Raw genomic sequence first — 22,102 nt, 5'->3', positions numbered from 1 at the left:
AAAATAAGGTGACCATATGTGCATGGGTTTATCTCTGGGCTTTCTATCCTCCTCCATTGATCTGTGTTTTTGTGCCAGTACCATACTGTCTTGATTACTGTAGCTTTGTAGTATCGTCTGAAGTCAGGGAGCCTGATTCCTCCAGCTCCGTTTTTCTTTCTCAAGATTGCTTTGGCTATTCGGGGTCTTTTGTATTTCCATACAAATTGTGAAATTTTTTGTTCTAGTTCTGTGAAAAATGCCAGTGGTATTTTGATAGGGGTTGCATTGAATCTGTAGATTGCTTTGGGTAGTAGAGTCATTTTCACAATGTTGATTCTTCCAATCCAAGAACATGGTATATCTCTCCATCTATTTGTATCATCTTTGATTTCTTTCATCAGTGTCTTATAATTTTCTGCATACAGGTCTTTGTCTGCTTAGGTAGGTTTATTCCTAGATATTTTATTCTTTTTGTTGCAATGGTAAATGGGAGTGTTTTCTTAATTTCACTTTCAGATTTTTTCATCATTGGTGTGTAGGAATGCAAGAGATTTCTGTGCATTAATTTTGTATCCTGCTACTTTACCAAATTCATTGATTAGCTCTAGTAGTTTTCTGGTAGCACCTTTAGGATTCTCTATGTATAGTATTATGTCTCCTGCAAACAATGACAGCTTTACTTCTTCTTTTCCGATTTGTATTCCTTTTATTTCTTTTTCTTCCCTGATTGCTGTGGCTAAAACTTCCAAAAGTATGTTGAATAAGAGTGGTGAGAGTGGGCAACCTTGTCTTGTTCCTGATCTTAGTGGAATTCGTTCCAGTTTTTCACCATTGAGAATGATGTTGGCTGTGGGTTTGTCATATATGGCTTTTATTATGTTGAACTAAGTTCCCTCTATGCCTATTTTCTGCAGGGTTTTTATCATAAATGGGTGTTGAATTTTGTCGAAAGTTTTCTCTGCATCTATTGAGATGATCATATGGGTTTTCTCCTTCAATTTGTTAATATGGTGTATCACATTGATTGGTTTGCATATATTGAAGAATCCTTGTATTCCTGGAATAAACCCCACTTGATCATGGTGTATGATCTTTTTAATGTGCTGTTGGATTCTGTTTGCTAGTATTTTGTTGAGGATTTTTGCATCTATGTTCGTCAGTGGTATTGGCCTGTAGTTTTCTTTCTCTGTGACATCTTTGTCTGGTTTTGGTATCAGGGTGATGGTGGCCTTGTAGAATGAGTTTGGGAGTGTTCCTCCCTCTGCTATATTTTGGAAGAGTTTGAGAAGGATAGGTGTTAGCTCTTCTCTAAATGTTTGATAGAATTCTCCTGTGAAGCCATCTGGTCCTGGGCTTTTGTTTGTTGGAAGATTTTTCATCACAGTTTCAATTTCAGTGCTTGTGATTGGTCTGTTCATATTTTCTATTTCTTCCTGGTTCAGTCTCGGCAGGTTGTGCGTTTCTAAGAATTTGTCCATTTCTACCAGGTTGTCCATTTTATTGGCATAGAGTTGCTTGTAGTAATCTCTCATGATCCTTTGTATTTCTGCAGTGTCAGTTGTTAGTTCTCCTTTTTCATTTCTAGTTCTATTGATTTGAGTCTTCTCCCTTTTTTTCTTGATGAGTCTGGCTAATGGTTTATCAATTTTGTTTATCTTCTCAAAGAAACAGCTTTTAGTTTTATTGATCTTTGCTATCATTTCCTTCATTTCTTTTTCATTTACTTCTGATCTGATCTTTATGATTTCTTTCCTTCTGCTAACTTTGGGGTTTTTTTTGTTCTTCTTTCTCTAATTGCTTTAGGTGTAAGGTTAGGTTGTTTATTTGAGATGTTTCTTGTTTCTTAAGGTAGGATTTTATTGCTATAAACTTCCCTCTTAGAACTGCTTTTGTTGCATCCCATAGGTTTTGGGTTGTCGTGTTTTCACTGTTATCTGTTTCTACGTATTTTTTAATTTCCTCTTTGATTTCTTCAGTGATCTCTTGGTTATTAAGTAGTGTATTGTTTAGCCTCCATGTGTTTGTAGTTTTTATAGATTTTTTTCTGTAATTGATGTCTAAGATATTCAACATACGAGTTCTTATGAAGCCATTACAAAAACCTGAAGATCTCAATAGAGAGAAAAAAAAAAGCAAGCAGTTTGAATAGGCAATTCACTGAAGAATACTAATAAATGGCCAATAAACATTAAAAAGTTCAATTCACTGGTAATCAAAGAAATGTAAAATAAAATAACACACCATTTTCTCACCTCTCAAATCAGAAAGGATGAAAAAAAGATAACACCCAGTGTTGCTGAAAATATGAGAAAAATAGTACAACTTTTCTGAAGGAAAATTTTATAAAATATAACAAAAGCCTCAACGAAACATGTTGTTTTTTCACATCAAAATTCCAGTTCTAGATTACCCTCAAAATTAGCTATTAAAAATAAAAAAGATATAGCTACAAAAATATTCATCATTGTGACACTGCTTATAATAGGGAGAAATTAGAAAACTAAGTATTCAAAATAAAAGACTGAACAACTAAATGATAGTACACCATATTATGCAGTATACAGCAACCATTAAAATGACATTACCTTGTAAATGTAAAAGGAAGAAGACCTTGGATATCAAGTGACACGCAAGAGACAATCACAGTTATTGTTTTAAAAGAGGTAATGTATATATGTTCTATACATTTATATAAGTGTATATAAATATATACATTTTCTCCTTTGTAGATAGAAATCTAAAAGGACAAAAATGTTAACTGTTTTACTACTGGATAATGGGATTATGGGAGTATTAGTTATCTAAGTTTTGACAAAATTTAGTGGTTTAAACAAAAAACATTCATTAAATCCATTTCTGTTGGAAAGGAATTTGGGACACAGCTTAGCTGGGTGGTTCCGCCTCAAGGATTTCCATGAGATTTCAGTCACGACATTGGCTGAGGCTACAGTCATCTGATGACCTGACTGGAGATTGAAGGATCTGCTTCCAAGACTCACTCACAAGGCTGCTGGCAGGAGGACTCAGTTCCTTGCTGCGTGGGCCTCTTCACAGACAGGTATGCTGCATTATATGGCAGCTGGCAACATCAGAGCCAAATGATCAAGAGAGAACAAGATGGAAGATACAATGTCTTTTATGACCTACCATAAAAAGCCACACACTGTTAAACCTGCTACACTGTATTCATTAGAAGCAAGTTACTAAGTCCAGGTCACACTCAAGGGGAGAATTAAGGTCCACTTCTTGAAGGAAAGAGTGTCAAACCATTTGAGGATATATTTTTAAATCCCCAAAACAGGGGACCTGTGGCATACTCAGAAAAAGATAATTTATTTTCTAAATGGAAAAGTTAATTTCACAAATACACACACACACGCACACATATACATGTACACATATGGCGACAGTTTAAAAAACAAATATCCTCAATAAGTATATTATTTGTCTGCCAAAAAAGGTAACACAATCCTAAGTTGGAATAACACATAAATGGCACCCCGAACAAGTTCTATGATATTCTATACCATTTAGGCTACATCCAGAATGTCCTGTTCAGCTCTGAGTACCACTCTTACTAAAATCTAGGTGGAAAACTAACAAACTGGAGCACATCTCCTAGATAAAGTTACTTCAGCATGAGAAATAGTCTGGAGGAAAATGGTATTTGGTTTCAAAGAGAGGAGACTGGAGGGGGAGAAAAAGCAGTCAAATCATTGCCTTAGAATGTACGAAGGGTTGCCATGTGGAAAAGTTAAAAGACTTAACAGGCAGAATCTGAACCAATGAGTCAGAGTCACAGGTATGCAAAGTGGCTCATACAAGAACTTTCTAACTATAGGTTGTAAAAACAAGAATGATGCGCTCAGTGAACGTTCCCAGGACTGCCGGAGTCTGTGGAGACTGAGGCGTGGTGCTGCCACTCCCTCAGCTGCCTCTAGGGTTCACGTCCAGGTTGGTTCTTCCCTCCTCACACTGATGTGGCTGGTGGTTTGGTGCTCTCCCAAAGCAACTACCTGACACTAGGGCTTAAGCCACGAGGCATACATGGAATGTACAGTGCTTGGGATAGCACTGTACATAGTATGCACTTTATATAAACGTTAGCTATTCTTTCTGCATTGGCTCAAAATGTGACAAGATGCTCTCTTAGGTCCCTTTCAATTTCTAAGACTTCATCAATAAGTTAAAATCATTATAATTAACTACTAATCCTTATGGTCAGTTTCAGTAATACACTTAAAGGTAGGAATGACAAAATTAATCTTCAAAGCCAGGATGGCTGGACATGCTTTGGGAAACCACAAAGAACAGAGACAGTCACTTATATAGACATGTAAAAAACACGAAAATCAAAACTAAACATATTCAAACAAGTCATATCCTCTCTGGTGTACATGGTCTGCTTTAGGCAATGAAGGTGCTAATATTTTAAAAAGGAGATTCAAACTGGACTACTTCACCTACTCAGAGCAAACTAGATTATTACAATTAGTTTATTCACCTATGCCTGACAACTACCCATCACAACTGAAAACTTACGTTTTGGGTGCCAGCAGCCTGGACATTCTGCCATGTTGCTACAGGTTCTGTAGCTACGTGCCACTCTGGGTAAGTTTGCGTGAGTAACTTCACAAAGGTGGATTTTCCCACAGCTGCAATGCAAACAGCATGTATTGGGATGCATCTCAAATCAGGGTTGCAGGAGAAGGCTGCTACTAAACTCTGCCACAAATGCCCAACTCAAGGGAACAAGTACCAGGTTTTCCAATTTCAGAACTCAGCAGCCACATCACTGTCAGACTAACCAGTCACCATAATGAATGCAGGCAACAGGGAGGAAAAATACCCTTAAGATTTGATTTGTAATTTTCATGTCCCACCTCTCAGAGGAAAAGAGTATTTAATAACAGTTAAAAATGGAATAGACTCTCAAAAGTAGACGAAATCAGCTACACGTGTTGTAAAGCTTGAATCGCACAGTCCTATTTACTCGGTGACAGTATAAAAATTACAAGTTTTTCAAGATAGAAAATGAAGACAATGACCCTCATTCATTCAACAAATCCAACCAATAGTCAGGGAGTGCTATTATGTGCTCAGACTGTCCGGCACTGGAGGTACAATGGTAAACAAAACACAGGATGGATTTTGCCCTCACAGAGCTTGTATGAGAGACAGATACCAAATAAACACATGAGTAACTAATAACAAATTGTATTAAGTGCTAGGAAAGAAAAATGCAGGATGGCTCTAATGTAGCTCAGGAGATCAAGGAAGGTTCCTCTGAAAAATGTTACCTGAGGTGAGACCTGAAAGGCGAGGACTGGTCAGGCCAAGAGTGGGGGAAAGGTTGGGAAAAGAGAAAAACGGCGCACAAGAAGACAGAAGAGGCATCTGTGGCCTTGAAGTGACAGTGTGATCAAACGAGGGAGAAGAATGGCTCAAAATGAGTGCGGAGAGGCTGGTAGGCAGGCCGGGGCCAGGTCACATGGGGCCCTGTACCACGGTAAAAAGCTTGAATTCTAGTCTAAGGGCAATGGGATATCCGTGATGATGGGTTTTAAGCAGGGAAATGACCATGTCATTTTTAAAAGACCACTCCACCTGCTGTTGCACTGATGTAGAATTAGGCAGACCAGTTAGAAGATAATAGTAGCTTCAACCAAGGAGAGCGCAGAAGAGGTGGAAAGTAGTGATTGCCTCGAGAAATATTTTGGAGATGAAATTAACCTAGTACCACAACATTCAAGTTCTCTTTTCCCATTTACACCAACATCTAGCCCATAACTTCCTGAATTCCAGACTCACTAAGAGCCCTCCAGACATTTCCACTTGGATATCCTACAAACAACTCAAAGTCAATATATTCCGTAAATGAACTCATCATCTTCCCCACCAAACTGAGCTTTCTCCCATATCCCAACCTCAGGGTAAGAGAGCACTATCCACTCAGTCAGGACTTCTTCCTTCTCTGCCAAACCTCCAGTGGCCACCAACTGCTTTTGAACCTGCCTTCTAAAATGTCCACATCTGTCCTTTTCTCTCTGTTCCCGCCTCCTGCTCAAGACCAGGCTTTCATTTCTTGCCTCTCCAACTCTGGCCTTGCCCTCTTCAATCCAGCATTCATACTGCAGCCACACTGAACACAAAGTAACACTGCTTAAAATCCTCTGGCTGCTCCCAATTGCCTTCACAACAAAATTCAAACCCTTTAGCATGGCCTACAAAACACATCAAAATCTGGCCCCTGCACAGACCTCTCTGCCTCACTTCCCTTCAGGCATCCTGAGCTCCCACTGGACCAAACTCTTCGCAACTCTAATCATGCCATGCTGTCTGCTGCAAATGTGACTTTGCATATGCTTTCTCCTCTCCTGGCCAACTCCTGCTCAATCTTCAGATTCTGCTCAGATACACCTCCTGTGTGAAGGCTTTCAGGACCCTGATGCCTCTAAGTTGGATTAGCTCCTTTGTGCTTGGCCTGGCAATCTGGGTAAGACTCCATCACTGCCATCGTAATTCTGTTTCTCTAGGTAGAAGATGGGGTTCCTTCAGGGCAGGAACCAAAGCCCAGACTAATGACCTAGCTGAATGAATAAAACATGTAATACATTATTAATTCCAGTTCCCTACGAAACCCACATTTGTTAAAAATCAAAACATGAACCATAACAATGTGCTTGGAGCTCAATCTCCCCTATGAGAGGTGATCTTTCTCAAGTGAGTTCTACCCTTAGGAGGAACCCAAATGGAAGGAAGAGAAGGAAGGGGGAGGCACCCTTCCAGGCAGTTCTATCAGCCACTCATGGTTACTGATCAGGAGCAAAGAGACATCTCAGCAGAAGAGCCCACACATCCGACATCCGACATTCATTACACACCACTCCAACCCCTCTCTGAACACACAGGGTGAAGAACAAACACATATATCCGTACACCTTGTACAGTCACACTCATCTCTCAGTCCCACCTCCACCCGACTCCTGTGTGCCTCTGCACATGTGCTCAGCCTCTGCTCTCCCACACTTCAGTGAACAAATGCCTTCCCCTGCTCTGCTCAGCCTGTGTCTAAATCCCTTCCCCCACTAAGCATAAGGCCCACCTCTTCCGCAAAGTTCAGGACATCTCCAGCTCACACCAAATTCCTACCATATTGGGCAGCTGAATCAAACAAGCAATATTTATTAACTGCCTCTGATACATTTAGCATTTAATTGTTTTGATTGTTTCATGAGCCTCAATTTTGGTTTCATAACAGGATCTGAATCTCTGAGGTTGGATCCCAGGAATCCACATTTTTAAAGCATGCCCCAAGTGATGGTGATGCAGACTTATACTGGAGATTGCTATCTAGAACAATCTGATCACAATCAACAAAGCTGGTTTTTTAAAAATATGGGTTCCAAAACCACATCCCAGACTACTAAATAAAACACTTTGGGCTTGTCATGGAGTGCCCAACAGAGTTGCAGGAATTACAAACTGGTTGAATTTGTTTATTATCAGATACCTACCTGTCCTGAATAGTCCCTACTTTAAAATATTTGGCACAGATAGTCAATATTTAGATTGCAGGTTGGTGATTAAGCCTAAAACATGGTCTCTGGCTATGGGCTGAAAAATTATTTTAATTAATATGAGAAGATGAAGGTAACTGATTTGTTAGATGGGTGGGGTTGAATGGTTGTTAGAATTACTTAAATTTTTTAAAAGTTAAAAACAACTACCCAAGGAACGACTGCAGATGGAAAGGAAGGGCCCTGAGGGTTAGGGCGCGCCAACTTCACCCTGAGATCAGACACTGTTAGTTCACCCAAGGGCACTCAGTACTCTGAGAAACCGAATTATGCCATTTAAACACACAAAACCCGGAATGCCAGTAAATGAGATGTAATGGGAAATATACAGTTCCAATTACTGGAACAGTCACACCAGGGCAACATCCCCACCTTACCCACCATTCCCCATTCCAAAGCTTTTGGAAATCCAGTTTAGCAATGAGAAGCCAGAGTTTCAGCAAAGAATGACAGTAAATGGTGGTGGAAGGTCCTAGGAGCTTTGCTATCCATGATGCTGTAGGGCTTGGAGAGCCTGGGTAATTTTCCATAGGGCGGCATTTCTTAAAACTGCATTTCAAGGGAACTCAGCTGTGCCAGGCACCACCCACAGATATGGAATAATTATTTTAAAAAATAATTCAAAATTATTTATTTATATTAAAACTAGACATAACTTTTTTAAAGCTATGATACCTGACTGTAATAGTTTTTTCCTTCCTTTTAAGAAGTTTTGTAAAACAGAAATATAGATCAATCGAACAGGATAGAAAGCCCAGAGATAAACCCACACACATATGGTCACCTTATCTTTGATAAAGGAGGCAAGAATATACAGTGGAGACAAGACAGCCTCTTCAATAAGTGGTGCTGGGAAAACTGGACAGCTACATGTAAAAGAATGAAATTAGAACACTCCCTAACACCATACACAAAAATAACCTCAAAATGGATTAAAGACCTAAATGTAAGACCCGACACTATCAAACTCTTAGAGGAAAACATAGGCAGAACACTATGACATAAATCACAGCAAGATCCTTTTTGACCCACCTCCTAGAGAAATGGAAATAAAAACAAAAATAAACAAATGGGACCTAATGAAACTTAAAAGCTTTTGCACAGCAAAGGAAACCATGAACAAGACCAAAAGACAACCCTCAGAATGGGAGAAAATATTTGCAAATGAAGCAACTGACAAAGGATTAATCTCCAAAATTTACAAGCAGCTCATACAGCTCAATAACAAAAAAAACAAACAACCCAATCCAAAAATGGGCAGAAGACCTAAATAGACATTTCTCCAAAAAAGATATACAGATTGCCAACAAACACATGAAAGAATGCTCAACATCATAAATCATTACAGAAAGGCAAATCAAAGTTACAATGAGATATCATCTCACACCGGTCAGAATGGGCATCATCAAAAAATCTAGAAACAATAAATACTGGAGAGGGTGTGTGTGGAGAAAAGGGAACACTCCTGCACTGCTGGTGGGAAAGTATATTGATACAGCCACTATGGAGAACAGTATGGAGGTTCCTTAAAAAACTACAAATAGAACTACCATACGACCCAGCAATCCCACTACTGGGCATATACCCTGAGAAAACCATAATTCAAAAAGAGACATGTACCACAATGTTCATTTCAGCTCTATTTACAATAGCCAGGAGATGGAAGCAACCTAAGTGTCCATCGACAGATGAATGGATAAAGAAGATGTGGCACATATATACAATGGAATATTACTCAGCCATAAAAAGAAATGAAATTGAGTTATTTGTAGTGAGGTGGATGGACCTAGAGTCTGTCATACAGAGTGAAGTAAGTCAGAAAGAGAAAAACAAATACCGTATGCTAACACATATATATGGAATCTAAGAAAAGAAAAAAAAAAGGTCATGAAGAACCTAGGGGTAAGACAGGAATAAAGACACAGACCTACTAGAGAATGGACTTGAGGATATGGAGAGGGGGAAGGGTAAGCTGTGACAAAGTGAGAGAGTGGCATGGACATATATACACTACCAAACGTAAAACAGATAGTTAGGGGGAAGCAGCCGCATAGCACAGGGAGATCAGCTTGGTGCTTTGTGACCACTTAGAGGGGTGGGATAGGGAGGGTGAGAGGGAGATGCAAGAGGGAGGGGATATGGGAACATATGTATATGTATAACTGATACACTTTGTTATAAAGCAGAAACTAACACACTATTGTAAAGCAATTATACTCCAATAAAGATGTTAAAATAAATACATAAATAAATAATAATATATATATATATATATATATATAAAGAAGTTTTGTATTTTTTTTAAGACAAATGTTTTAAAGTATTCCCAGGGGTCGCATAAGAATGGCATTCTCTGCTTTTCCACTGCTACACTGGCCTCCTCCTAGTGAGCAGAACATCTGTATGCACCAAAGTCTCTCTTCTTCAGGCAACGCTGGGCCAAATGACAAATGCCTCCCTCTGGTCTCTATGCTGAGCACTAGCCTCTTTTGATATCATTACCTCAGACTTATCACAATTAAGTTAGATCCCGGCTTAACTGTTCTCTTTCAATATACTTTTTAATATCATGAAATTTGGGAGGTATCAGATGTCATAAGCAGCATTAAATCTCCCTTTAGGGCCTTGGCTATCACTGTACTTTATTATGCGTGCCATGACTTGAGAAAGGGTGGGAGGTACTTTGTTAGAGTACATTATATCAACATGTTGATTTTTATTAGCACAGGGATCGTCATTCCACAGGCTGGACCAAAGAGTTCTGCTGTTAACATTCATCTCTTCCTAAATAATAGTTCTTTTCTCCCACAAATTTTTCTATAAACTACAATGCCTGTTATAGCTACATTATACTAAAACCTAGTAGTAAGATAATAGTATCTGATGTAACACTCAAAATGATGTATTATTTTAAATTTAATATAGTTGTAGTTCATGGCAGCCTCTTTAAATATACCATCATCTTCAGGCATTTTCTTTGGAACAAGATGTAAAACCCTGTACCAAAAAGCAAACAAAAGCAGTAAATATAAAGCTGCCTATCTTTAAACAAAAAAATTCTTCCAAAGAAAATTTAAAGCCTTTATTTCAGGAACCACATGTGATGCTGCATTCATTCATTCAACCAACAGATGTTTACAGAGTAGCGACTAATGGTGGGTACTATAACAAAAATGATGAAGTGAGCTGAGATGCTGCCCTCAAGGAACTTATATCGAGGCTAAGCACCCAGGATCAAATAGGCTCTGAGCCTAAAAGCATTCTGGGGAAAAAAAATCACTCAGCTGACTTAAAAGAAACTTGATATATTTCAGCCCTGATTACTTTTATCTTCTTTTCATGAGAAAACAAAATTTGTTGTTTAAAAAAAAAGTTCCTCACAGCTTCCAGAGTACAACTCAAACTTCTGTGTTTAGCACGAGACCCTTGCTGATCTGGAATGCCCTCACCACCTCTGCCCACCAGTTGATTCATCCTTTCACTGTCGCCTTCTCAGTGAGGTCTCCTTGAACTCCCTCCAGCTCCACTTTATCCTTGGGCAGAGTTAATTACTGCCTGCTCTGGTCTACAGAGGCATCACACTGTAATTATTTGTTGACTCACCACTCTCTCCAGCTAGACTGGGAGCTCACTTTCTGAAGACAGGGACTAACTTTATTTCCTTCGCATCCTGAGTCTCTGGCCAGGTGCTAAGAATGGAGATGGATGGATGGAATGAGGTGAATCACAGAAACAGAGAATCCAACTTATTCCAAACATTGTATATTGGATACAATGTTTGGATTAAATAGGTCTTTTTTCCCCTAGAATTCTTGCCCAAATGTTTATACTTAATGAAAGTAAAAGATGACATTAGTGATGTTAAATCACTAATTTTGAATGCTGGAGGATATGTTATTTAGGGAAGCTCTCCACTGCTTTACATACAAGTCTCTAGATGGCAAAAGTGAGGTTTCTTCTCTGTTGGGTCTTTGAAAATCAAAATGAAACAAACAGAAACAAAATAAAACAAAGTGAGACTAGTCTGAGTTGACTCACTGACTGTATTTCCTGCGGCGATCCTTTCTTCAATTTAGGTTTGTAATCATAAAATAACTGGCTTTGGAAGGAGATAATACACTTTAGTGATGAACAAACTTAATAGATAGGCTAGGTATTTTATTTTTTAGACTTTAAGGGATTCTAGGTTCCAAGCTTTTGACTCTTAATCACACATGGCATATGGCTCATAACACAGGCTAGATGCCCTTACCTGCTACTTCACTGATCCATTTTCCTTACATGCTGCTATCTGCACCCACAGGATCAGCTTAAGATTTAGAGCAGCAGGACTACAAGAAAAGCATATCTAACTCTATGATAAACATATCTAACTTCAGCTGGGACAGGGGTTCACCTTCCCCTGTTCCGGTTTCCTGAATGGACACTCTCATCTGGGGGGATGCCACCTGTGGTTAGAGAGCAAGAAAACTATTTGATCTGATGGTAAGAGCAGTTTACCGTATTTCCTCTGTGGACACCAATGAGTAACTTCCACATGGATATCACGGCGCAGGATTCAAGCATCTGGTAAACACTGAATGAGTAGGACGGGCCAGGTGTGGGTTAGCTGCTGGTGACACAAAGATGAACAGGACACTACATGGCTAACCCAGGGAAGGTACTGAAGGTGCGGACAATCCCAACAGAACTCAAGTGCTTGCAGCAGTTGAGGGTACAAAACGTTCTGTGAGCACACCGAGGAGGAGGTGCCCCATTCTGTCTGGGGAGAGTCATCACAGTGTGTGGGGTGATGGAGAATAACAGGAGACAAAAGTAGAAAGAGCCAGATTAAGGTCCCCCAGTCCACTTCTCATTAGTCACACTTTCTTTAGGCAACTGCCTTCACTTCCAAGGCTTCAACAACTCCCCCCACAAGTCAACAACTTCCATAGCTGAGATCTCAGCTCCAATCTGTCTCTTCACCGCAGGCACTCACCCTAATCTACCTCAGAGCATCTATCTCTGTTTGTCTCAGAGGCCCCTCCTCCAAGCATCACGCTTACCTCCCCAGACTTCCTCTGCCTTTATTCCCATCCTCAGGTTTCAGAGTCACTGTCCAAATTGAACCTCCTTATCCCTCACCCCCAAGGGGCCACCAAGTCCCGTCAATCCCACTTCCAAGCTCTTTCTCAAACCACCACGTCTTCTCTGTTCCGCCATCCTCTCCGTTCAGGCCTACACCTTCCCCCCCTCCACCGACTACAACAGCCAGAAAACCTAGTCTGTCTACTCCAAACTCTGTTCCTATTCATACATTCAACAAATTGGATGCAAGGTACGATGGGTACTACAGCAAACGAGACATACAAAGTGCCTGCTTTATGAAGCTTTCTTTTTATTTATTCGTTCTAGCCAATTCCCTTTTAAAAATTAATCTGGCCATGGCACATACTGGCTTTAAGTCTTCAGTATCCTCCCACAGCCTACATGAGAAACTCCTAGCTGTTCGACATCTGGCGTATCCTACCCTTCCAAACTCTTGTTCTGCTCTCCTCTCACAGGCCCTTTAAACTCCAGGCACAAGCCTGATATGAAAAGTGCATGTTTCTTCAGGCTCTGCGTTGGCAAGTGTTCCTTCCTGTGCCTGGAACACTCCTTCCTCTGGGGTAGGAATTCCTACCCCAGAGATTCTGAGTTTCCACGTCCAAACATAGCACTCATCACACAGCACAGAAATTATGTTTAGAAGTCTGCTCCTCCCACTTAGCTGTGAGTTCCTTAAAGGACTGCATGAGAAAGCAAGAAGGATGCACAGCAATCTGGAAAGGTGAAGAAGCAAAGGTCGGGAAAATCGGGAGAGGCAGCTCACACCTCACCTGATGGTCTGTCCAAACCAATTACTTTGTGAAACACTCTGTACCTCTCTGGGCTCCGAGGACAGAGCTTCCTTTAGGGGCGTGTTTCCCAAAGTACGGGACAGAACATCTTTAAATAACACCACGAGGCAGGCAGCCCTTCTCATTCCTTTCAATGTTTCTGATCTGGCTGGAGAAAAACACACAGCTGTGGTGACTGGTCTCACTTTAAATTCAAGACCACTCAGTCCAAATGGGTCCTTAACGCCGCCCAGCAATTCTCTATTTCTTCTGCTCACTCACCAGACTATTTCATGCCTTTCCTCTCTCTTCACACTCACTCATAGCTGATCTTTCTTCTTATTTCACTGAGAAAACGGACACAACCAGAACACCTTCCCCAAGTTCCTGCCACGCCTGCTCGAGTCAGTAATCATTTATGTTGCCGTTCTCCCCGTTATTAGGGATCAACTGTGCTCCAGGTAAAGCCAACCTCTCTCCACTTGGGCAAGAGATTCCATTCCTTCTTGCTTACTAAAATCACTCTGGCAAGTCTATCCTCTCTCCTGTTTCACCAATCTTTTCCCTCTCTACCAGCTTATAAAAATCATCTAATTCCTCTAACAAAAAGAAAAAAAAAACGAAAAAAACAACCCTTTCAACCCTCTTCCCATTTCAGCTACCATTCCACGTCTCCCCTTTCTAGGAGAACTTGCAAATAGTTGTCTTAACCCACTGTCTCCAATGCCTCACCTCCCATTCTCCTGGAACTTATGCAATCAGACGTTCACCCCTCCCACTCCTATAGATTGCTCAAGTTCACCAAAGAGCTCGATTACTTAAACAGCATTACACAGTCGATCATTCCTTCCCCGAACACCTTCGCTTGGTTTCCAGCATATCATTCTTTTGGCTTTCCTCCTATTTCAGTGGTCACTCCTTCTCAGTCTCTTTTGCTGGTTCCTTCCTGTCGCCTCTATCTCTCTAACGTTTGCGTGCCCCGGACGTGGTCCTTTTCATCAACACACATACGCTCCTGGCTTTAAATACCATCTACATGTGTAACTCCAGTCCAGGGAGGCTCTCAACTCTGGACTCACATATCCAACTGACTATTCAACAACCCTACTTACATATCTAGGAAGCATATAAAAACCTAACATGCCGAAAACCAAAAACTTGACCCTCCGCCCCCGGGCTGTTCTTCCCACATTTCTCCATCTAAGAAAACTGGAACTCTGTCTTTCAAGTTGCTCAGGCCAAAATGATTAGAGTCATCACTGACCCCTCTTTATCTTATACTCCACATCCTCCTGTTACCAAATCCAGTGTACCCTACCTTAAATGAAAGTAGAACCTAATCACTCCTCACCACCTCCACTGATACCATCCTGGTCCAACACACCATAACTCATCATTGCAACAACTTCCTGACACCTTCTATTTTCAACATTATCAGCCAGAGTGATCTTTCCATAATCTAAGTCATGTCATGTCACTTGACTGCTCAAACCTTCCAACAGTTTCCCATCTCAATCAGAGTAAAAATCCATAATGGACTATACAGTCTATACAATCCAGCCACCGCTTACCAACTGACCTCATCTCCCCCCACCTTCTCCCTTGTGCACTCCACTCCAGCCACAACGGCTTTCCGCCTGTTCCCTGAACACACTTCCCACCTCAGGGCCTTTGCACTTGGTCTTCCCTCTGCCTGGAAGATTCTTCTCCCCATTATCCACATGGCTCACTCCTTCACCTTCTTCAGGGTTTTGCTCAAATGTCACTTTCTCAGTGAGGCCTGTCTTGATCATTCAATTTAAAATGGCAACTTCCCTCAACCCCTCATCCCTGAATCTTCTCCATCACATTCATTATTATCGAACATACTGTTTACTTTGCTTGCTTTATATTGTTTATAGTCTGTCTCTCTCTACTAGGCCTCCCTGAGAGCAGAGACTTTTATTTGCTCTGTTCACTGCTGTATTCTCAGTGCCAGGAACAGTGCTAGAATATGGAAGTGGCTCAAAGGGCTGTATGTTTAATTTGTAAACTGAGAGATTCTCGGTTTGCTGCTAGAATGTCTTCAATACTTAACACTTGCTAATCCCTTTTTAGGGCTCAGCACTTTAGCAGGTAAAAGCCTCAAGTAGGAATTTAGTAACATTAGAAACATTTAGTAACACTGAAATGTTTTGCTTTCATTTTATTTTAAAATTATTTTTATTTAAGGTACTGGACTTCTATTCTCCCTTATAACAGTTATTTTTAATTTAACACACATTTTTAAGTTTAAAAAGTGAGCTGCTTCTAAGAAAAATGCTAAGAAGTTATAGTGGGAACTGCAAAGAGACATGGCAAAAATAGTGAAAGTGGTATTTGAATGACTGGAGTTTAGGAACTCTCTTAGGGTAGGGTTGCCAGATAAAATAAGGACACCCACTTAGATTTGAATTTTAGATTTTTTTTTTTTAGTGTATGTTCGAAATATTGCATAGGACACACACTAAAATATTATTCGTTATCGGAAATGCTATTTTAAATGGGCATCCTCTTTTTCTCCCCTAAATCTGGCAACCTTACCTTAGGAGAACAAAGAAATTGCACCCTGCTCCTGGTCGCATCCATTTTTCTCTACCAAAACAAGCTAGCTCTTGTCTTATCTACGGACTGCGTGGCTTTTATGCTTCAATAAACCTGTCCCTGTGGGAGAGTACTGAGGCCTGACGTCTGAAAAATCCAACTGGCAAAGGCCCACTGCGCACCTTGAGGGGGGAAAGGTTTGGCAGCTTAGAACAAGCAGTCCGGCCGCATCTGCTCGAGAGGGAGGGGGTTCCAAGCCCCCTTTCCCAACCTCTCAGGCACCTGCTCTGCGGAGGCCGAGGCTTGGCAGCTACTTCCCGGCCCTTACCAATGTTGCCTTCGATGGAGAGCCTTCTGGGCCCGCGCCCCGCGTGTAGACCCCTGGAGGGCGGCACACCCTCGAGTGGGCTCTCAGCCATGGACTTGGAGGATGCTCGCAGCAGCCTTAGATATTGCCGGCCGGCGATCATCCCACCCATGATTCACGCAGCGATCACTTCCGCTGAGAGCACTTCCTCCCACGGTGTTCAAGCGCTCCGGCGCGCCGCTGACGTCAGGCGAGAAGTGGGTGGGTTGAGTTGGCTTGAGGGGAGGAGCCAAAGGGACCACTCTCTTCTCGCGATGTTTGTAATAAAGTGTTGCAAAAAGGAAGAGTCCTAATGTGGGGAACGGGAGAATTTAATGGCAATTGGAGTTGGTACCGCGCGGTTCGCCCCTCCGTTTCTGCCCACTGGACAAACAACGTTTAAAACGACACATAAGTCAAGAATTCCATCACCTTTGCACTTTTGTATCGCTTTAGAATAAATTTCATAACTAAAGACAAATAAAAATAATTGTAACTTTAAACGAGCTTTTTTTCCCCAAGTGTTTGTTGTCTGGCTTTTATCCTAACATGGGAAAAAATTGGACAGTTTTAAGTAGGAAAATGATGCAATCTGATGATTTACACAAATTAACTTTTTCCCATTCCCTGTAACTTGCACCACAATGCCGGCACCTTATTGAATAAATTAACAAATTAGTTTGTCAATTACACCCCACCTCTTATTTTGCCTCTTGAATAAAGTTCACTCAATCTATTTGCATCGTAGCCAAAAATTCCATGAGAATAAAGAGGGTGGCGGCTTAGGGACTATGTGTGGAACTCGTTTAAACCAGATAGATTGGGTTCTGTGGGGGTGAACCATGGCGGGGTGAGGAGGGGGGCGGGGTGGCTGGTGGGGATTCAGAATAGGGTTTGTAAAAGCTTGAGAAGAGCAAGGGTAGAGAGAGATTTGCTGGTGTATAGAACTGGAGTCTAGCTGTTGGTGGAGAATTGTGTTCTGCAGAGAGACAGGGACAATTCTGAGCTGCTGCCAGACTGGCTTTTTCCTGCCACACTCCATGGTCATAATGACTTCAGAACTAAGGATTTATGAAATATTGTCAGAGGGTGCGTCCACCTTCCCCGCTTGACTTCCACAAGAGTCAGACCAGGAGTTAACAGGCAATCTGGCATTCGGGCGGCGCTCTTAGACATGGGAGTTTTCAGGAAACCAATCTGATTGCCAGAAGGTTTGGAGAGGGGCTGGTGGCTGGGACTGTTGTAGGAACAAATGGGGCACAAGAGGGTGGTCATGTCCCAGGTCTCGGGTGAGTCCCTGGGACAGGCTGCCAAGTGAGGGTCCTTGACTTCTCGCTGGAAAGAGTTCAAGAGCGAGATATAATAAAGTGAAAGGTTTATTTAGGGATATACCCACTCCGTAGAGCGTGGGCCATCTCAGAAGGCAAGAGCACCAGAGGTGCGGGGGTGGTTAGTTTTTAAGGGCTGGGTAACTTCATAGGCTAACAAGTGAGAGGAATATTCTAACATCTTGAGAAGGGGTGGGGATTTCCAGGAATTGGGGCACCACCCACTTTTCGGCCTTTTTTGGTTGGCCTTGGAACTGTCATGGCACCTGCGGGTGTCATTTAGCATGCTAATATATTACAGTGAGTGTGTAATGGGTCTCTAGGTCTACTGGAAGTCGACTCTTCTGCCATCTTGGGCCTCATAGGGTCTAATCGGCTTTTGTGGTATCCCGTTCTTCTTAATGGCTGTGCCATTCTTTTAATGACTGTGCCCTCCCGCCTTCCTTCCTGTCTCAGGGTAACTGTTTGCAGAGCAGGCACAGGACCTTTTTCCTATATTGTTGTTTATATGGGATGGCTGAAGTGACATTTGTTTATCACATTAAGCACAATCTATTAAAACACAGATTGCAGATTTATTTAGGATAAGCTGAGTGGAACACTAAAGGATACTGGAGCAGCTAAAGTCTGTCCCACCCCCCACTCCCTCCCCCGCAGCCACCTCTCTGTAGAAATACTACTTACATTTCTCTATCTATGTACACTCTGACTTGGGAAAATATTCATCCAAAAAAGTCTGAGAGGCCGTCTGCACCCTTATGGTTTCCCTTGCCTTCATTGCCCTCAGGGTCACTGTGAAGGGTAAATATGGAAGTTGTTGGCAGGTTTAGGTGCAGACAGGCAACTAATCTGTTCCTAAAAGTTAGAGCACCTAAAAGTCATTTAAAAAAATTTTACAGTGAAGTACAATAGATAGTGAAGAAAAGAGCATGTATTGTAAGTGTACAGCTTAGTGCAATTTTCACAAGCTGAGCACACTCTATTACCCAGGTTCAGATCAAGAAACAGATTACCAGCATCCCCAGAATCCATTTCCCCTACCAGTTACTACCCCCAAAGGTAACCAATAACCTGACTTCTAACAGCAGACATTAGTTTTGCCTGTTCATTACATAACTGAAATCATGCAGTAAGTACTTCTTTCATTCAACATAATATCTGTGAGATTTATATATGTTATATATGTAGTTGTAGTTCATTCGTTCTCACTGCTGTATGGTATTCCACTATGTTGTTATACCACAATGTGTTTTATCCATTCTACTCTTTTTTTTCCAATTAATTAATTTATTTGGCTGCGCTGGGTCTTAGTTGCGGCATGCGGGATCTTCGTCGTGATTTGCGGGATCTTCTAGTTGCAGCATGTGTGATATAGTTCCCTGACCAGGGATCAAACCCGGGCCCCCTGCATTGGGAGCATGAAGTCTTAACCACTGGACCATGAGGGAAGTCCCCTTATCCATTCTACTCTTGATGGACATTTGAGAGTTTCTAGATTAAAGCTATTATAGATACCATTGCTATGAATACTCTTTCTTCTTTTATATATATATATTTATTTATTTATTTGGTTGGTTGGTTTTGGCTGTGTTGGGTCTTTGTTTTTGTGTGCGGGCTTTCTCTATTTGCGGCAAGTGGGGGCTACTCTTTGTTGCGGTGTGCAGGCTTCTCATTGTGGTGGCTTCTCTTTGTTGTGGAGCACGGGCTCCAGGTGCGTGGGCTTCAGTAGTTGTGGCACGTGGGCTCAGTAGTTGTGGCTCGCTGGCTCTAGAGCGCAGGCTCAGTAGTTGCGGTGCACAGGCTTAATTGCTCTGTGGCATGTGGGATCTTCCCGGACCAAGACTCAAACCCGTGTCCCCTGCATTGGCAGGCGGATTCTTAACCACTGTGCCACGAGGGAAGAAGTCCTGCTATGAATATTCTTGAATACGTCTTTGGTAAAGTTAAGTACACATTTCTCTTGGGCATAAGCCTACAAGTGGAACTGATGTATGCTGGGCTTCAGTAGATATTCCCAAAGAGTGTGCAGTTGCACAGTGTTTGTACCAGTAGACAGCACCACCATCAGTGAGTGAGTGCGCTGGTTGTTCCACATTCTTGCCAGCAACTGGTATTGTCAGTCTTCTTCATTTTATTCATTCTGCTGTATAATGGTGTCTTGAAGTTTTAATCTGCATTTTCCTGATGATTAATGAAATGGAACATTTTCTCGTATGTTTATTAACCATTTCAGTAACCTCTCTTGTGAAGGACCTGTTCAAGTCCTGTGCCCAGTTTTCTGTTGGCTATCTGTCTTTTACTTACTGTTATTGCTCTTTGTATATTCTGGATATGAGTCCTTTGTGAATATTTTCTCTCACTCTGTTCCTTGCTTCTAAAAGCTTTTACATTTGGGGGATGTATAGTGTTTAGTGTAAAGTAAGAAACTAAAATGTCTTTTGCCTGTTAGTTATCCCACTATTATCGATGATCCTTCTACTCCTCTGTATTTCTTTATGCTTGTTTTATTATGTTTACCATGCATAAAAGTTCAATATCTTTCTTGATCTTAATTCCAAATTTCCAGGAGAGAGACTCTGATAGGCCCAGCTGTGGCCAAAAGGTAAGCTTTCAAGGAACAAATGTGAGTGTTGGAGCCGCGCCCCAACGTGCACGAGGAGGAAGGAGGGCGATTAAAGGAATTGTGCGGAGCAAAAAGGGAGAAAAACTGGTGGTGGTCAGTGCTTCCTGGAAAGCGGCGATATGTTGGTGAGCAGAATTACGTCCCACTTGCCTGGAGGAGTAAGGTCACTCCCTGCTGCTGCGGGATTGTCAGGCATCCGCTGGAGTTTATGAGTAAGAGTTGGTGTTGCCCCACGGGACTCCAGTCCTTCAGCAGCCATTCCTTCATCCAGTATTTGCTGAGCATCTGCTATGTACTAGACACTCTGCTTCGTCCTTAGAGAGCGTTCTGAAGTGCTGCTGACAAGTACACTGATCCGTGTGACCAAAACGCTCTGCAACCATTAAAAATGGGGAGATAAACATACACAGATGTGACCCTGACTTGCTTCTGCAGCTTGGTGTCTGGTCAGTTATATTCTCATCTACATCAAAGATATTCTAACGTACTGGATTGTGCTAACTCAGTTTGGTTAAGCTGGGAAGTACGCTTCCAGAATCTCCTTCCTGACAGGGCTCTGAGTTCGAGTTGGTCAAAAGAGGACCTGGTGGAGATTTGGAAAGTAGAGTGGGAGCCTCAGCTGCTCTGAGGAGATCTCTGTTGTCAGACACTGTGACAGACAGATGTGCCCACAGATAGATCCCAGCTACTTCTCAAGGCCTAGTGACTCCTCTCTGATCCTCCCACAGTTCCCTTCAGACCTTCACTTCCCCAGCTTGTCCTACTTTTGGGCAGTCTCATTCCTGAAATAACCCCCTTATCCCCATAATGTGCATGGTGGCTCTGCTCACCTGAATGAACTCTGACTGATAGACCTAATCATAAAAGGAGGCATATAGGGAGTGGTTAAGAGTGTGGATTCAGACAGCTAGAGGTGAGGATTAAGAAAGATAATCCACGTGCAGCATTTAACACACCTGCCACACCGTTACCAACCAATAGGTATTACGTAATAAGTAAGGTAATACTAGCATTACTCAGTGCCTGGGATGTTATTTCTATTTAGTTGACTTCCTACTGAATTTACACTCTCCTCAAGCCACTGTAACTGATCCATGCTCTCCTGTCTACTAGCATAGAACTTGCCTTCCCCTGCAGAATTCTAGGACAGCACTTACTGAAGTGGGGTAAGATCAGGTGGGGTAGGGAGGGTCATCCTCCCCTTCTCGCCCCACATGGAGACTCTGTCGTGCCCCCCCACAGCAGGCAGGGTCAGCTCTCCACACTGCCCTGGCGGCATCTCTGTGCCTGGGCATCCTACCACCTCTTCCCTGTGCTTTCTCTCCCAATAGCCTGTGCCTGTGGCTCTTCTTTACAGGGCTGCCCTCAGCCTACTGGAACCCTTTTCCTGCACAGGAGGAAAGCCTGGGACTTTCTGTCCCCCAGGAAGCACCTTCACTTATCACTGATATGTGACCATGAAAGCCTGGCTCATTGCCTGCAGTAAGGTTTATATTCCAGGGCTCTCAGGGGACCAGGCAGGAGCCACCCTTTTCTGTCCTGCCTCTCCCACTCTACCCACTGATTTCTACCGAGAGCACTTCCCTAATAAATCTCTTGCATGTGAGTCCTCATTTCAGGGTCTGCTTCTGGGAAACCTGTCCCAAGACATAAATCCTCTAGGGGTTTTTGAAAGTATGCTTCTTGGGGCTTCCCTGGTGGTGCAGTGGTTAAGAATCCGCCTGCCAATTCAGGGGACACAGGTTCGAGCCCTGGTCCAGGAAGATCCCACATGCCGCGGAGCAACTAAGCCCGTGCACCGCAACTACTGAGCCTGCGCTCTA

General features: G+C 42.2%; 1 protein-coding gene across 3 annotated transcripts in view; it reads right to left on the bottom strand.

Annotated features, from left to right (window-relative positions):
• Positions 1-16,486, bottom strand: part of DGUOK (deoxyguanosine kinase) — a 36,044-nt gene extending 19,558 nt beyond the window's left edge. For 2 of the 3 annotated variants that reach the window (XM_060117332.1, XM_060117331.1), the window contains exons 1-2: positions 16,311-16,486; positions 4,525-4,637 (exon numbers count right to left, since the gene is read on the bottom strand). In XM_060117332.1, coding sequence (XP_059973315.1) covers positions 4,525-4,637; positions 16,311-16,461 — 264 coding nt within the window. In that variant the 5' untranslated portion in view covers positions 16,462-16,486. The remainder of the gene's footprint in view (positions 1-4,524; positions 4,638-16,310) is intronic. The other variant, XM_060117333.1, reaches the window with a different exon arrangement.
• Between the last annotated feature and the right edge of the window lie 5,616 nt (positions 16,487-22,102).

Source organism: Mesoplodon densirostris, chromosome 14 (assembly GCF_025265405.1).
Source record: "Mesoplodon densirostris isolate mMesDen1 chromosome 14, mMesDen1 primary haplotype, whole genome shotgun sequence".
NCBI lineage: Eukaryota > Metazoa > Chordata > Mammalia > Artiodactyla > Ziphiidae > Mesoplodon > Mesoplodon densirostris.
The sequence above is the reverse complement of the archived record's forward strand: the minus strand, read 5'-3'. Positions and strand labels throughout refer to the sequence as shown.